At 43.2% G+C, this 17,656-nt stretch overlaps 1 protein-coding gene across 11 annotated transcripts in view; it reads left to right on the top strand.

Moving 5' to 3' along the window:
• Cabin1 (calcineurin binding protein 1) overlaps nt 1-17,656 on the top strand; it is a 138,226-nt gene that overhangs the window by 30,351 nt on the left and 90,219 nt on the right. For all 11 annotated transcript variants that reach the window (XM_048785047.1, XM_048785044.1, XM_048785046.1 and 8 more), the window contains 8 exons: nt 2,356-2,492; nt 3,259-3,476; nt 4,998-5,076; nt 5,799-5,986; nt 6,813-6,965; nt 8,164-8,358; nt 13,307-13,549; nt 14,481-14,652. In XM_048785047.1, coding sequence (XP_048641004.1) covers nt 2,356-2,492; nt 3,259-3,476; nt 4,998-5,076; nt 5,799-5,986; nt 6,813-6,965; nt 8,164-8,358; nt 13,307-13,549; nt 14,481-14,652 — 1,385 coding nt within the window. The remainder of the gene's footprint in view (nt 1-2,355; nt 2,493-3,258; nt 3,477-4,997; nt 5,077-5,798; nt 5,987-6,812; nt 6,966-8,163; nt 8,359-13,306; nt 13,550-14,480; nt 14,653-17,656) is intronic.

The raw sequence follows: 17,656 nt of genomic DNA, 5'->3' as shown, positions 1-17,656 counted from the left end.
ATCTTGGATTTTCTTGCCTCTTCCTGCCTCTGAACTTCCTAAGGTAGAAGGTGTGACTTGTTAATCTTTTGAGGACTGGGTACTTCTAGGGAGCTAAAGACAATACATAATTTTGTTAATCAGCTTTCTGTCACTATGACAGAGTGCCTAAGCTTAAGGGGTTGGGATTATAGCTCAGTAGTAGAGCGCTTGCCTAGCACATGTAAGGCACTGGGTTCAATCCTCAGCACCACATTAAAATAAATACCTACATCTATAACTAAAACAATGTTTTTAAAAAATCAGCTTAAAAGGTTTATTATTGGCTCATGATTTCAGAGGTTTTAGTCTGTGGTTGCTTGGACCTTTTATCTTTGGGCCTGTGGTGAGGCATGTCATATTGGAAGCATATGAGACTTACTGCATCCAACTGGTCCCTATCCCTAAAGTGTTCACCGACTCCCAATAGCTCCAATCAGCCATGGAGGGAGCCTTCAATACACAAGTTTTGGGGGGACATTTAAGGTCCAAAACATAACACATGTCCTGTGCACCCACAGATATCCGCTTATTGCTGAGAGCCTGGGGCCACAGTGCCTTACTTAGATGTAAATGCTTGTCAAACCCCATTTGAAAGGACTTCTTTCAGGGAGTGGGTGCTTACTTGATTTTCTCCAGGTTCAGCAATATTCCCTTGTTTTCTGAGAAGGTAGAAGAAGAGCTTGTAAGGTGTTCCTTGGTTTCACTGGTTCTTAGTGTTCCTCAGAGAAACCTAGGGGAGGAGAAAGTGCCAAGTTCTCTAGAGCTGGGAGGGACCTGGGCCCCACTGCTCCCTATATAATAGATATCTCACCAGTCCTACTTTTTTTTTTGTTCTTACTCGATCACCTTCAGAGGCTTCAAGGCCCTGCATTTCTGAGCCTTCCCAGGGTTTATTGTGCCAGTAAGTAGGCTTCTTGATAACTCCTTTCCTCTGCCTTTAGCTGAGTGGAGAAAGCATTTAGTCACTTTAGTCTATCTTTCTGCCTTCTAACATCTGTTTGGCACATCTTTTTTCTGTAGGGCTTCCTTTCATATCTCCTGTATCTTTTTGGGTTCTTAACCTTTCTTATTCCTTCATGGTTACTGGAATGGAGTTTGGGAGGTAACTATTTATGTATAGTATGCCATCTGACCAGGATTTTTCAGCTGTCATTTTGTCTTGCAACAATTTCAGTGGCAATTTCATCAAAGTCCAGAAGGAATAGCCAGAAGCTTTAGGAGAATTATAAATCTGTTTTACAGCAGGATTCCTAATTTTACTAACTTGTTGCCTTTCTGTGATGAAGGTGAAATGCTTCAAATAAAGGTTAATCTCAGCATGCAGTTAATGTGGACCAAGGTGAGGATATAGTTTGTTCTGATAAATTTCTCCTGAGGTATGATACCAAAAGATTTCTCCTTGGAAGAGCTGCAGGATTTAAACTTTGGTAGAGTGACCCCCAACTTCCCCTTAACCATGCTGTTCTACCTTGAGGACTTGCTTCCCAGCCCCCTTTATGTGGAATGGTTTCTACTTTATTTCAGTTGTTGATCTCCTGTAAGGTTTTAGTGTTCGCTTCCTTGAATTTTCAGGCAACAATATGGAAGCTTGCTCAATAGATTCTCTCTGGGAGTGTGCAATAAGTGAGTGAACACATTTACAAGTGTACTGAGTATTTATGCTGTAGAGATGCTGGCTTGAGATAAAGCCACAAAGATAGCCAAGGCATGATACCTGAGAGCAGTTTGAAAGAATGATTTCTCTTGGGAGAGGTCTCTCTAATCCCAAGATTGGGCCAGGCCCAGAGGCCCAGAACCAAGCTCAGAAGGGCCTGATGTACCCGCCACGTTCTCACCCACACACTTTTTTCTTGTTTGCCAGACATCTCCCTCCCTGCAGGGTGTAGAGCATATCTAATTTCATCCAGCCTGTGGCTTTGTGCCTGCTTTTTTGCTAGCCCTTCTCTGTTGTCAGCCTGAATGATTTTGTTCTCTGTTTCAAGCACTCTGTTGGTCCCTATCTAAGTTGATTATATTTGTGCTTTTTGGCTGTTTCTCCTATTAGAAGATAAACTTCCTGCAGGCAGGCTGTATTCTGGCACCTAGTACCATGCTGGGCCCATGGCTGATACAGAGCAATCATCTGTTGATGGATAAATGAATGAGTGAGACCAGACACCAGCTCAGAAAATCCTGGAGAGAGGCAGAACCACCTGGAGGCTTGGGACCTTGCCACTCACTTATTTTAGCCTACTTCACCCTGTCTCTGATTTAGTTTTTCTTAATAGGAAAAATTTAGATGCTTATATCAGAATGAGTGATATGACTTTAGTAACTTTGACACATTCCATGCAGGTTAAGAAAGCTGGACCCTGAGGAGGAAGATGATCCCTTTAATAACTATGAAGTCCAATCAGAAGCCAAACTGGAAAACTTCTCAAGCATGGGGCCTCATCGACTGTCCTTTGACTCGGCCACGTTCATGGAATCTGGTAGGAATTAGCAATATGGTTAATCACTGCTGGAAATTCTTCCTCAAATTATCCTATAACCTGCCTATGTTTTATTCTGGGAGGATGGTTTGGGGAGGTTTTTTAAGCTTTGATAAGAGAGCTACCTGAATTTGCTCGGGCCTGAGATCTGTGGCTAACTGGTAGGTCTAATGAAATGTTCAGGCTTATACTTGCTGTGCTCCTTGAAAGCTGTGTGCTCCCTGAAGGCTGAATTCAGAGACTTGGCTTTACAACTTGAATCTATATGATCACAGCTGTTGAATACGTATTATGTGCCAGACACTGTGCAATATTGTGTGTGCATTATCTCATTAAGCATACAAAGCAGCATTTGGAAGTCAGCCCTTTCGATGCCCACCTTAGACATGGTGATTATTATTTTTTTTTTAAGAGAGAGAGAATTTTTTAATATTTATTTTTAGTTTTCAGCAGACACAACATCTTTGTTTGTATGTGGTGCTGAGGATCGAACCCGGGCCGCACGCATGCCAGGCGAGCGCGCTACCGCTTGAGCCACATCCCCAGCCCTAGACATGGTGATTATGAGAGGCTTGCTCACAACTGATGAGGGCTGGAGCTAGGCACTGAACCCCAACAACCTGACCTCAGCACTGCAACTTGATACCATGTTCACCTGAATTGAGTGGTGGAGGAGGGCACAGGTTCTCCTCTTTTAAAGAGAATAGGAGACTGGACATAGGAGGTCCCCTTCATCCAGGTCAGGTTGTTCTCTTTCTCTGGGCAGAGAAGCAGGATGTACATGAGTTCCTACTGGAGAACCTGACCAATGGGGGCATTCTGGAGTTGATGATGCGCTACCTGAAGGGCATGGGCCACAAGTTCCTGCTGAGGTGGCCACCAGGCCTGGCAGAGGTTGTGCTCAGCGTCTACCACAGCTGGAGGAGGCACAGCACCAGCCTGCCCAACCCACTGCTAAGAGACTGCAGCAACAAGCACATCAAGGTCAGGGGCCTCTCTATGGCCAGCATCATAGTGGGACCAGGGGACAGAGACAGAGATCTTCTGTGGGTATATGGCTGATATGTTTAGTCCACTTGTTGCATCTACATATGTGCCTAAAACCTAGACCCCTAAGGAGTTTGAAGTAGGAAATCATAGGACTAACCTGGCTTGTGTCCAGAAAGACCTCTAGTGACTGAGTAGTGGATAAACTGGGATAAGAGTAGGTTCAGGGAGCCAGCAGGAGATTGCTGCCAGCTGAGCAATGTTGGTGGCTGATATCAGTGGTGACAGTGGAATCAGGATTCTTTTTTTATTTTTTGTACCAGGGATTAAACTCAGGGGCACTCAACCACTGAGTTGCATTCCCAGCCCTTCTTTGTATTTTATTAGAGACAGGGTCTCACTGAGTTGCTTAGTGCCTCACTGTTGGTGAGGCTGCCTTTGAACTCCAGATCCTCCTGCCTCAGCCTTCTGAGCTGCTGGGATCACAGGCGTTTGTCACCATACCTGGCAGAATCAGGATTCTGAAGACAGAACTGACAGGATAAATTGAGTATGGATGTGAGAGAATGTGAGTCATAGCAAGGGCTTCTAGTGTCATTTACTGAGATAAGCAAGTTAGCTGGGTGAAGCTTGAGGACCTTGAACACACAAATTTGACTGTTCAAGGTGTGAGGGACTCACTAATTTTTTTTAACTTGTAGGAAAACAGAAGTACAGAGGCTAAGTAGGTAGCTTAGGGAAGTGGTGGAGCCTCCAGCAGTTGTATGGAGTCTTGTTCAGCCTTGTCTACTAACTGCACTCTGTACCCCAGGCTCCTCCATTAGTTGCCTCCCAGAGCTCAAGGGAGCACAGGATACTCAGGCCTCCTCCCATTGGAGGTGTTATGCAAGTATCAAGGTGGGAGCATGGGGAGCTATTAGGGCCTGCCCATGTAATCTTTCTGGCTGAGGGTCAAGTTTGAGGAACATGTGGATCATCACTCCCTTGCTGGGCAAACCCCACTGCAATACCTCAGGGACTCCCTCCTGGTAGCTTTTGTGCATCAGGCTTTCTGCTAGGAATAGTGTGGAGCAGCAAGAGCCAAGGCTTTGATCTCCAGGCAAACCAAGTTAATTTCTAACAGTGCATGCTGGCAGGTACCTCCTTGTCACTGAGTTTCAGCTTCCCTGAGTGCTCTGGGAATGATGCATTGACCTCCCAAGGAACTTTAAAGGCTTCAGTGGATACAGTGTCTGGCCTGGCATGTGGCAGGTGAATGACATCCTCTTCTTCAGGATAGTCCCTCAGGACTCTGATGGCAGGTCTTTTGTCCTTCCCAAGTCTTATCTCAGTGTAGATCCATGTACCTTTTTTATGTCATAGCAAGTAGCCACTGATTAACATTTAGGAAATGGAAAGTAGGTAGAAGAATTATTTTTTTACCCAAAAAGTAAATTTTAGTTTAGTTTCCTCCCTACTCCCCATACTTAGGTGAATCTTTACGACTTTGTTCCTGCCTTTCCTGTGCCTTTCCTGCAGGATATGATGCTTATGTCTCTTTCCTGCATGGAGCTCCAATTGGACCAGTGGCTGTTGACCAAAGGCAGAAGCTCTGCAGGTAGGAGACATCTATGTTCTGTGGTGGGGTGATTTTCTAAACTCTCAGCAGGCTGGAGGAAGCTGAAATGGAGAGGCTGAGTCATGGAATTCATACTTATATTCACAGTGGGCACATTTTCTGGGTTGGCTCATTAAGGTCGCAGACAAGTTCCAAAATCCCAGAGAAATCTCCCTGACTTCAAGGAGTAGTTAGCAGCAGCTCAGCCTTCAGGGCGAGCCATCTGCCTGCCTTAGGTATTCCTCGGGATTAAAGGAAGCAGGATCTCAGTTTTGGAGTGACTGCTCAATGCTCTATGTTTCCGCAGTGAATTTCCCAGGTGATATGGATTATTCTGACTTTTAAACTACCACTTAAACTGGGCACAATGGAGCATGCATACAATTCCAGCTGCTTTACAGGATGAGGCAGGAGGCTTACAAGTTTGAGGCCAGCCTGGACAACTTAGCAAGATTCTTTCTCAAAATTAAAAAATTAAAAGGGATGGAGATATAGCTCAGTAGTAGAGCACTTGATCAGAATGTGTGAGGCCCAGGGTTCAGTCTCCAGTACTACAGAAATACATAAATAAATAACAAATTTCCACCCGTAGAATGCAGAGGGGCTTAGAGTACCCAAAAAGACTAAGAGCAGATGTGGTAAAGGCTGAGGGTGACCTCTGGGAGCAGAAGGGCATTTGGATCCTGCATATGAATGTGACTTTCTGGCCTGATGGTTTTCAGTGTCTCCTCGTAACTGCCCTGCTGGTATGGTGAATGGCAGATTTGGGCCTGACTTCCCAGGAACCCACTGCCTGGGTGACCTCCTGCAGTTGTCATTTGCCTCATCCCAGCGTGACCTGTTTGAGGACGGCTGGCTAGAGTTTGTGGTCCGTGTTTATTGGCTGAAGGCTCGTTTCTTGGCACTGCAGGTTGGTTCTCTAGTCAGCTGCTATGTGAGTGCATGCATATATGCATAGTACCTATCTAGGCACTGGGCTTGACATGAAGAAATGGGAATGGTTGGGAATTTTAAGCTTGTCAGAAATCCAAGCATGGCCACCAGTTTGTAAAATACCTCAGCATATCCACAGAACTCTACAAGGGATCTACTGTGCCTCATTTTTATTATTATTATTTTTTCCTGTGCCTCATTGAGCCCTACTTAAGATTGCCTTGGTTGATCTTTATGTTTTCCTGACAAAGCTTTAGCAAGTACATGAATAGAAGCAGTATTTTCTAGAAGGGAACTCTCCACCTATTTTGTGAGAATTCTGGGAAGGCCAGGGTGGATTGGCTGTTACCTACTACCCAGTGCTGGGTGGTACATGGTGCACTGTGGTAGAACAAGCCATAGATTACTAAGGTTGCAGCAGCAGCAGTTCAGTTTGAGGGAAGTATCATTGTTTAATATGAAGAATGTCACTTCTAGAATTAGGGCAGGCCTAGGTTCGAATCCTGGCTCTGCAATATACCTAGCCTTGCCTAAGTATTATTCACTTATAATGAAGGGTTAATGATACTTCTCCTCTTAGAATTGTGGTATGGATCATTCATTTTTTCAAGCATTTAGCAAATATTTGTTGAGCCCCAGCTGTGTGCCAGACCCTTTTAGGGGAGTAGAGCTGTAATTGGATTAAAACTCTGCTCTGAGGGCACCCATTGTCCATTGAGATCAGGAATGTGAAGAACCTGGCACATCATGACAGTTCCCTGACTTTTGCCCCTGTTTCTTGATTTGGTTTTCCTTCTAACTAGGGAGACATGGAGCAGGCTCTGGAGAACTATGACATCTGCACAGAAATGCTCCAGAGTTCCATTGCCATCCAAGCAGAGGCAGGGGCTGAGCAAAGGGACATTGTTATCCGGCTGCCCAACCTCCACAATGACTCCATCGTTTCCCTGGAGGAGGTGAGTAGGAGTTTTTAATATTGTTTTCTTAGTCAAAGATTTATTCTGAGTTGACCGAGTTAGACCAGACTGACCTGTCCCTGAAGAAGAAGAGAACCTCCTGCATGCTAAGTAAGGCTCTTGAAGAGAGAGCAGGAGAGGCCTAGGAGAGGTAGTTCTGACTTGCCCAGTGGCAGATATGGAAGTTTCTGCTAGCATAATTTAGTTAAATTATGTTCAGTTCCCCTGACTGTGTGTGGTGGCAATTCTAGCAGAGCTAGAGGGAAATGTCAGCTGATGAAGACAATTGTCGATATGCCCATGAGGGTGGAATAGTGGTGCCTAGCACACATGCTAGATAGACTCCACTTAGATGGCACTCTTTTTTTTTGTGCAACCTTAGTCCTGTTGCAGTTCCATATCTGTAATGTCCACCTTTTCTGAAAGTAGCCTGTAGACTCTTCAAGGTTGTTTTCAGGGCAAGTCCAGTTCCCTGACTTTTGCCCCTGTTTCTTGATTTGGTTTTCCTTCTAACTAGGGAGACATGGAACAGGCTCTGGAGAACTATGACAGTGCCCTTCTTCCTATGTACTGAAACTGCATCAGGCCATATAAGGAAACAGTTCTATGGGTTAGTTATAAGTGCCTAATCTCTCTAGGTCTGGCAACCTGACACTGTAGTTCTGAAAATCTGGTTTGCTGAACTGTGACCACAAGGTTGTCTTTTTTTTTTTTTGTATTGGGGGATTGAACCCAAGGACATTTAACCACTGAGCCACATTCCCAGACCCTTTTTAATAATTTATTTAGAGACAGGATCTTGCTGAATTGCTTAGGGCCTCACTAAGTTGCTGGAGGCTTTGAAGTCACGATCCTCCTGCCTCAGCCTCCTAAGCTGCTGGCATTTACCATTGTGCCAGCCCACAAGGCTGTCTTAACTATTATGGTAGATGCTGTTCTGGAACCCCTCTGCTTCTGTGGTGGTTTTGGGGTTTGGGTATATTTTTTTATTAAAGAACTAAATGACTTGCCCTTAATATAAATACTTTAAAAAGCACATATATTTATGTGAACACTCATATTATTTTTTGGCTTGAGTTGAGGGTAGGGGACAACATCTAATTTATCCTCATCTGGATCGGATAAATGGAAACACTGACTAGATTCTGGGAGGGTGTGAAGGGTTTACCATCAGACAACATCTTTGGACCTTTTTCAGATTGATAAGAACCTGAAGTCACTAGAACGGTGCCAGTCCCTGGAGGAGATTCAGCGGCTTTATGAGGCAGGTGACTACAAAGCTGTTGTGCATCTGCTCCGCCCCACTTTGTGCACCAGTGGGTTTGACCGGGCTAAACATCTAGAATTTATGACTTCTATTCCTGAGAGGCCAGCCCAGTTGCTTCTGCTACAGGTTTGTGCTCCCTGTCTGTATTTCTCACCTTTGCTTGTGCATGTGTGTGTTCTCTGGAGGCTCTGAGGTAGCCCTTGAGAACACATACTTAGAAAAGTGGGAGTCGAAACTATTAAACCTGGCTCTATGAAAATGTTAGTCAGAAGATGTTCAAAACTGGGGGAATATTAGAATCTAGGAATGCAGGTTCTAGAGTTCTTTGTGGCTCAAAAACTTTTGTTTTTTTTTTTGTTTTTTTTAAAGAGAGAGTGAATTTTAGTATTTGTTTATTTTTTTTTTTTAGTTATTGGCGGGCACAACATCTTTGTTTGTATGTGGTGCTGAGGATCGAACCCAGGCCGCACGCGTGCCAGGCGAGCACGCTACCGCTTGAGCCACATCCCCAGCCCAAAACTTTTGTTTTTAATTTAACTTTTTTTATTTGTTTTAATTAGTTATACATAGCCGTATAATGCATTTATGTACTTTAATATATCATACATAGATGGGACATAATTTCTCATTTTTCTGAGTGTACATGTTGTAGAATCACATCGGTCATGCAGTCACATATATACATAAAGTAATAATGTCTGTTTTGTTGTATCCTTTTTATCCCTACGTCCCCTCCCTTCCCTCCCTTCACTTCCCTCTACCTAATCTAAGGTAACTCTGTTCTTCTCTAGTGCCCCCCCTACCTTATTGTGAATTAGCATCTGCATATTAGAGAAAACATTTGGCCTTTATTTTTTTGGGATTGGCTTATTTTGCTCAGCATGATACTCTCCAACTCCATCCATTACTGGCAAATGCCATAATTTCATTCTTTTTTAAAGTTGAGTAATATTCCATTGAAAATATATACACACACACACACACACACACACACACACACATATATATATCACATTTTCTTTATCCATTCATCTGTTGAAGGACACCTAGGTTGGTTCCATAGTTTAGCTATTGTAAATTGAGCTTCTATAAACATTGATGTGACTTCATTACTTCAGTATGCTGATTTTAAGTCCTTTGGGTATAAATCGAGGAGGGGGATAGTTGTGTCAAATGGTGGTTCCATTACCAGTTTTCTGAGGAATCTCATACTGCTTTCCACAGTGGTTGTACCAATTTGCAATGTATGAGTTTACCTTTCTCCCCATATCCTCATCAATATTTATTGTTGCCTGTATTCTTGATGATTGCCATTTAGAGACTCTGAACTTTTGTATGGCAGAGGAAGAAAGAAATGTCAGAATGTCATCCATCCATCCACCTGTTTATTCATCCATCTTTGCTTTTGTGCTTTTTAACTGTTGAATAGATATAAAATTGATAAAATACCTGTACAGTGTAAAGAATCAAGATAAAATAAAGATCTGTGTACAACTGCATAGTTGAAGAAAAAGAACAGCAACATCTTGTTTAAAGCTGCACATGCCCTCTGGTAACTCCCTTCATACCTCTGTTCTTTAGGAAGAAAATCATTTTGGAACCTGCCAGGGAGCCAGCAGTTGCCTTGGAGAGTTAATTGCTCAACTCTCTGAGCCTCAGTTCCTCATTACTAGGATGGGGATGGCAAGTTTTCTTACCTCAGGCCTGCCCTGAGGATTATGCAAGCTAATGCGTGTTAGAACAGGGCCTGGCACATAGCAGGTACCATGGAGGTGCCTGTGTCATCACTGCCACCAAACTCTATGCCTAGTTGGACAGAGGGACAAACATGGACAATAGTAATGTATTTGGTGGCATTGACTGGTCTGGAATCCTGGTCCTTTATGGTTTGTACCACTAATCACATTGTATATATTATATTATTGGATTCTTACCTCTTAATTTGGAAAGAGACAACAGTCTTATCCGAGCTTTTTGTTCAGATTACAAGTGGCATTTCAGTCATTAACTTTCTTGAACTAGGAAGGTGCAACTATGGGCAAAAATCAGGCAACAAAGCCCTGGTGAAAAGGGAGGAAAGAGTCGGCTTAGGGAGGGAGAACAGGGAATGAGGAGGCAGACTGTAGATCCTGGCTGAGGAGGTCAGGCAGAACCAAGCTGAGATTAGGAAATGAGATGTATCTGACCTAAGTTATCATAGCAGGCTATTGGGTGGCCCAGCATGGCAGTGTGTGGGAGGGACAGAGGAGTGTTACCCCAGGATGGCTGTCGGGGGAAGAGGCCAGCTCTGTCTGTGTCCCTGTCGGATGTCCCCACTGTTTGGATGTCTTACTCTTGTGGTCATTGTAATCACCTACTGAATGTGGTAGGAAGCTCCACATTCTTTAGGAAGAATTGATGTGGATGGGTGAGTCACTGTTTGAATGGACACTGAATAGTGTTAAGGACTATACCTTAGGACTGTGCCACATGCTATAGAAGCTCCTGAATTTTGTGAATAAGTGATTGCTGATCATTGCTATTTCATGTTGAGAGAGTGGTTTTTTTTTTTCTGATGGGAGTGCTTTTTTGTTTGGTTAGGTTTTTTGTTTTTTGGTTTTTTTTTTTTTAATTTCAGTTATTCAGAAGACAAAGACTATTATCAACTAACTTTTACAAATAATTGAAGAATGTTGTCTAAGCAATTTCAATGTAGAGGGAATCTTTTGAAGAAAATATGGAATGAAAAATATATGGATTACATATCTGTCCTCTAAGTTGAATGCTAACAGTAGTTAGGAATGTGGCCCTATAGAATAAGATAAGTACATAAAGTAGGCAGGAAGAACAAAAACAAAACAAAACACCTGAACAGTACATAAACTAGCTCAACAGGCATTTTGGTTGTTTTTTTTTGCAGTATTAGGATTAAACCCACATGCTATGCAAGGGCTCTATCACTGAGCTACACTCCCAACCCTAGAGTGCTTATCTACCTAATCTGATATTAATTTTTTTCTATCATATCTTGCAAATATTTTTTGCTAGTATGTTGTTTGCTTGTAAATTGTGATTTTTATTGTTTTTTGTTTGTTTCTACACATAAAAGTTTTGGATTTTTATGTGGTCAGATCTTTCAATGTTTTCAAATGTTTGTGATTTTCTTAATTGTGTTTTTTGTTCATTTTGCTTAAACAGGCTTTTCCAGACTGGGGAAAAAAAAATATACTTATCTACTTGTTTAACACACATGGCTTGATTTCCTTCCTACAGGGTGCCTGGTACTGGACAAGAAGCAGGCAGTTTTGAGGGAGCCTATGTTCTAGAGGGGAGGCAGGCAAGGGATATACCACCAAAGATAAAAAATTTATTTGTCCTTATTTTCTTCTAGCAATGTTCATCTTTTGTTTTTTAAGTTTACTTACTTCCTTTGATTTCTCTGGAGTTGGGAGTTGAATTTAGAACCCTTGGCCATAAGGGTGGGAGGGTTGTCTCCCAATTTAGGCAAGCTGCTTTTACATCCCTCAGTATAATTTTTTTTCTTGATGAGTTGATTGCTAGATCTGAGTATTTTTGGTTGCTATTTTGAGAAGTATCTTTTTATTGGGTATTATACTTCCTAACTGTACATTGCTGGTTTATAGGAACCCTACTAACTTTTGCCTGTTTTTTTGAATCCAACTGATTACTGAATTACCATTATTTCTGATTGTTTTTTTACTCATTTTATTTGGATAGACAGTTGTTTTGCTCACAGTCAGTAATAGTTTGTGTTCCACATTTGTTGACACTTAAATTCTTTCTTGCCTTGAGCCCTGGGGATTGTATCATATTAAGGCACTCCTAATGGATTTTTGTCTTGTCCCTAACTTTCACCACAATCTGACTACAGTTTAAGGCCAGAGTCTTTATCTGCCCTTTTATGCTCAGTGATTTGACCAGGAGGAATCAACTCTGGTTTTAGACCCCATAGCTGCACTTCAAAGGTGCTTCTTGCCTCAGTGGCCTCTGGCTTAGCCAGTTTTCTCTAAAGAAACACAGATTCCATTTTCCTAGCAGTTAGGTCTAAGTTTGGGAGGTTTTGATGTTTGTTCAAACATTGCAGCACATTTCAAATGCAGTTTGGGTATTTCTGCTCCTGTCAATGTCACTTCAGAGAGTGGTGGCTACCTATGTCAAGGCAGGAAGGAGCTACTGCTGGGCCTGGGCTGTGGGGATGTCAGATCCCAATGGGGCACCAGGTACAAGCGCTTCCTGCTGGTCCAACAAGTAGTCCGCCAGATCTGTTAATTCACAGACAGACTATATTTCCCCATGTACCAGCCAGTGATAAAAGAACCTAAAATTCCCAGGAGTTTAAATAGGTTGTATTCTAGGGCCCTGGGCAGGGGGGAGCTTTGCAAAAAGTGATGGCTCCCAGAGAGATTTTTAAAATAGAAATAACATTTCTGTGTGATGTCCTGAGAGCTCTTTCATGGGCACATAAACGCATTCACTGAATACTCATGGTACCTCCAAGGGGGTGATGCAGGGCTGAGGCTGAGAACGACTCAGCACCTTGGCCCTGCCTGCCATTGGGGACGAGGGGCCTCATAGAACAATGACTTCAGGACTGTCTGACCAGTTTCCCTGCTATGGCTTTAGCTCAGGTCCTCCTCTGCTGAAACAGTTCCTCTCCAGCAGCCCGCCCCTCTTCTGCCGAGTGCCCTCCAGAGCTCTGGCACTAAAGGGACATGATGCCTTAGGGGAGAGCTGATGGAGCTGTTTGAGTCCCTCAGTTTCATGTTGACCAGTTGCCAACTGTGTGGTCTCATTTCTAGGATCCCACTTTTATAAATGGGGAAAATGAGTCAGAGAGGCAAAGTGCCTTTTTGAAAGTCCCCTGGCTTGTGACAACTATGCTAGCATTGCACATAGGTCACTGTCTTCCTTCTTAGATGCCTGAAGGCTATGTAGACCTGTGTAGGCACTGGGGACCTTTTTCTCTTTTGTACTGTCCCTCATCTCTTTATCTCGGCTCTTCCCGTCTCAGGTTTGAGACCAAGGTGTGCTGAACTTACAGTGCACCTTTCATCTCCCTTTTCCCTGTGCTCAGGACTCCTTGCTCCAGCTGAAGGATCACCAACAGTGTTTTGAATGCTCTGATGTGGCTCTGAACGAAGCTGTCCAACAGATGGTGAATTCAAGTGAGGCTGCAGCCAAGGAGGAGTGGGTAGCCACAGTGACCCAGCTGCTACTGGGCATTGAGCAGGCACTCTCTGCCGACAGCAATGGCAACATCCTGAAGGAATCGTCCTCCACCACTGGCCTTGTCCGGCTCACCAATAACCTCATTCAGGTAACTCCTATTTCCTTCATTCTCTTCCCTGGCTCAGCAAGTGTGTCAATTTAATGCCTCCTTCACTGTGAACTAGGGACCTCAAATAGGATGAATTGCCCTCACTGGCAGACAATTTGGGGATCTGAGATTGTGTGCAAATCTCCCTGGGTCTGGGAATTAGAGTCAATGTAATATTTGGCAGGATGGGATTCTCCCAGACCACCAGTCCTAGAGAGGAGAAAACAGGCTCAGAACAGGGCCTAGTCTGCTTGCAGTGAGCCAGAGGCAGAATGGAGATGAAAGTCTAAGCCTCCTGACTTCCTATCAGGACTCTCTACCACCCATGTTGCTGTGGCGCTTCTACCTAAAAAGTAACCACAGCACCCCATATCATCCAGGCAGAGAATCTTCCTCTGACCTTATCCATAGGTCTCTTCCCCCAGGCCATTAGCTCAGCTCTCTCCTTAACTTCCACTCAGGCCATCTGCAAATCCTGCCAACCCCACATCCTTTGCATCTCTTTCTTTTGTTTCTCCTTTCATCTTCCTTGTTCTGTCATAGTCTAGGCACTGTCACTTGTTACATGAACTGTGACAGCACAACCCTATGGTGCTTCTTGTCTTTCTACCCTTCCAGCCCAACTACCATCCTACCACAGAGGCCTTTTTCCAAAACTGAAATATGAATGTGTTTCTCCCCTTGCTTAAAACCCTTCACATTTCCCTCTGGCACATGGCATGATGAAGAATGCTGTGACTTGATCATTGGGTACTCTGAGACTTTGATGCGTTACTGGAGTGCTACTAGGTCAGTGTTCTCACACCAGAGTTGTGAGGGTGGGAAGGCCTCATGCCCCAGATCTCCTAGTGGGCACTGCAATGGAGACTTATTTCAGGTGGGTGGGGAATAGAACTGGCCACATTCTGATACCCCTGGTGCCCCCTGCCAGGTCATCGACTGTAGCATGGCTGTGCAGGAAGAGCCCAAGGAGCCCCATGTCTCCTCAGTGCTACCCTGGATCATCCTGCACAGGATCATCTGGCAGGAAGAGGATACCTTCCGTTCCCTGTGCCACCAGCAGCAGCTTCAGAACCCAGTAGAGGAAGGTGCACTGGCAACAGGTTTGATGGGGCTGGGCCTTGCCCCATGGTGTCCTTGCCCCGACCTCTATCTTAGGGTCTCAAGGCCCTACCCAGGTACTCCGAGTTGGCTTGGGTTTCAGTGTGACAGGATTTCTCACGGCACTTGGAGACAGAAACTTCCCTGTTTATTCCCTCAGAAAGCTCACTGTGCAGTAAATACGGGAAGCATGAATGTATGATGTGTTGCATGTCTGGTGCATGTGGCAGCATGGAGGGAATGACAGCAAGGCCAGTGCTTTAAGGAGTGCCTTGAAGTGTCTCATACTGCTAGCTCCTTTAATCCCATAGTAGCCCCAGAATGGGAAGCCAAAAACAATGTGGGGCAAGCAAAGGTTCCACATTCTAGCTGTCCTTTCTTGGCTGTGTGATGTGACCTTTGGCAGTTCATATAACCTCAGCTTCTATTTTCCCTTATTTATACTGGGAATAATGGCAGCTACCTCAGAGGTTTGTTCCAGGAACAGACTGAAATAAAACCATGAAGCACCATAGCAAATTAGAACCTAGAGTGTCATAGGTGCTGAGTAGTAAATAGTCATGAATTGAGAACCTGAAGAAGACAAGCTAGGACCAGTGATGGAGATGGCACTTGAACTATGGTCAGTATGGGTAGAAAATGTGCTGAATTAAAGGAACTATATCACAACACCTAGTTGACACCTAAAGCAATCATTGCTGTAATCCTGCTTTTTTTTTTCATTTTTTCTTTTCTTCAGTTTGCTGTCCAGCCTTGGCTTATATACATCTATTTGTTAGTATATATAATACACATTTATATATTTATTTAACTAACTTAAAATTAAGTTTACTGGGAAGTTTTTCCTCAGTTATTTATAAAATAAGAAATGTGGAGAGGAAAGAAACTCATCCCTTTTTCACCTGAACAGAGAAAACTAGAATTAACATGTCTCCTTAATTAATTTATCTCCTTCTACCCTTGTCTCTATAATTTTGTGTACTCCTCAGATATTTCTCAGCTGCTCATTACAGCTCTGAATTAGACTCCACTGGCCTTGACAGGTTTGTGATAAGGGGAGAGAGGTGAGCTTTCTGATTGTGTATTAGGCCAGTGAGATTAGTGAGGTGCCTGAGGCTGCCTGAGGTGGGCTGGGAGGTGAAGCTGAAAACTGATAGAAAAATCCAGAGCAGAAGATGCTAGGGAGGTGGAGCCACAGTGGGCAGTGACTCAGGAGGCCTGGAGTATGTGGGTTGTATGTGAGGGAGAGCAGACTACAAAGGGCTTTCAGACTTCGTTTTGTAAAGCTATTCCCATTTTTTAAAAAAAAATCTTTGTTTTATTTATTTATTTATTGTTTTAATGTGGTGCTGAGGATCAAACCCAATGTCTCATGCATGTGAGGTGAGAGCTCAACCACTGAGTTACAACCCAGCCACCATTTTATTGTCTTGTTTTCATAATACTGATTCCAAGTGCATGCTCTCCTGAGCTCTTCCCCCTGCTGAGTTAGGAACACTGCAATATTTCTTTCTATTTATAGGTCATACTGTGGGGAACACTTCATGTATACCCTTTTTCTTTCGCTCATTTTACTTTTTTAGCATAAATTTCTGGAAATGAACATCTTTAGAGCTCTTGACTAAACAATACCTTTTTATTTTCCAAATAAAATCTTAGTAGTGAAAAAGTAAAAGATTTATAACTATAAATGTTTATTATTTTTCTAAAGATAATACAAGAAGGGCTGGGGATGTGGCTCAAGTGGTAACGCACTTGCCTGGCATGTGCGGGGCGCTGGGTTTGATCCTCAGCACCACATAAAAATAAAATAAAGATGTTGTGTTCACCGAAAACTGAAAAATAAATATTAAAAAAATTCTCTCTTCTCTTCTCTTAAAAAAAAAAAGATAATACAAGAAAACTTCTATATTGAGATTTTCCCTTTCCCTCAAAATTAATTATACAAACAAAAACAGTCTTAAAAAAAAAAAAAAAGAACCTTCTAGGAAGTAGACAAGGAAAGAGGAAGAGTCAATATGCCTCCAATTTTGGAAAGTATGCCAAAGAAAGAGACAAAAATTCTGGGTGGACTGACAGCACACGTGGCTCTGTTCCCTCTGCCCCAATTTAGGTAAACTGAGGAAAGATGGTAAATTGATCAAATTCTGGGAAATATTAATTTTCTCTAATTTGTAGAGAGTGGACTGATAGAGAAGCCCCTCCATATTGCACTGGCTTTAGCAGGCTAAGATGAAGGAAAGAGCTCAGGGATAAAACACTTCTGAATGTGTGGTGAGGCCATTGTCACACACTAAACTCTTAGCAGGAGTGAGGTAGTTTGAGATGCAGAGGTTGCCCACACACATATTGAGCGCTCTGGAAGCAAATACTGTAATAAGATTTATTAGGGATTAGTATGTGCAAAAAGTAGGACAGGAAGAAGCAGAAGTGGGTGGAGGGAGAAGTCAAATTGTGATGCAGGCCTGACAGAGCCTTGGCCAACCTGGCAGGGAGTTCTGGATGACAGTTGCCCATCAGAACTGTCCTGCCTGAGCTGAGGTAGCCTGGCCTTTATACTCTCATCTCACTTAGTCATTGAATGTGACTACACATTCAGTGAGAAGTGTGTAACTTCAGGTGAGGTGAGTCTCTAGCTCTAGCAGACCCTAAAGGTGAGCAGTGTCTGTCTCTGCAGACATAGAAGGAGAATTAAAATTGTAGCTTTAAGGAGAAGGTTTAGCTAATTCGTCCATGATATATTAGAACTCTGAGTCTAGAGGAATTGCCCAGGCTGACCTTGAGCAGGACAAAAAGAAATGACATGGTAAGTGTACTAACATATTGTAACCACCCCCACAAAGGACTGGGGGAACAAAAAGAAAAGAGTGACTGTAGCCTACCAAAAAAACTGATGTATTCATCCTGGCAGAGAATGTATCTCTAAGGAAGAGAGACAGAATCTCTGTATATGGTTCGTCCAAGAAAATAATTAGAAAATTTGAGCTGATAAACAATGAGGTAAAA

The sequence above is a fragment of the Marmota marmota genome, unplaced genomic scaffold, assembly GCF_001458135.2.
Source record: "Marmota marmota marmota unplaced genomic scaffold, marMar, whole genome shotgun sequence".
Lineage (NCBI taxonomy): Eukaryota > Metazoa > Chordata > Mammalia > Rodentia > Sciuridae > Marmota > Marmota marmota.
This window is presented reverse-complemented; position numbering and strand designations above follow the sequence as displayed.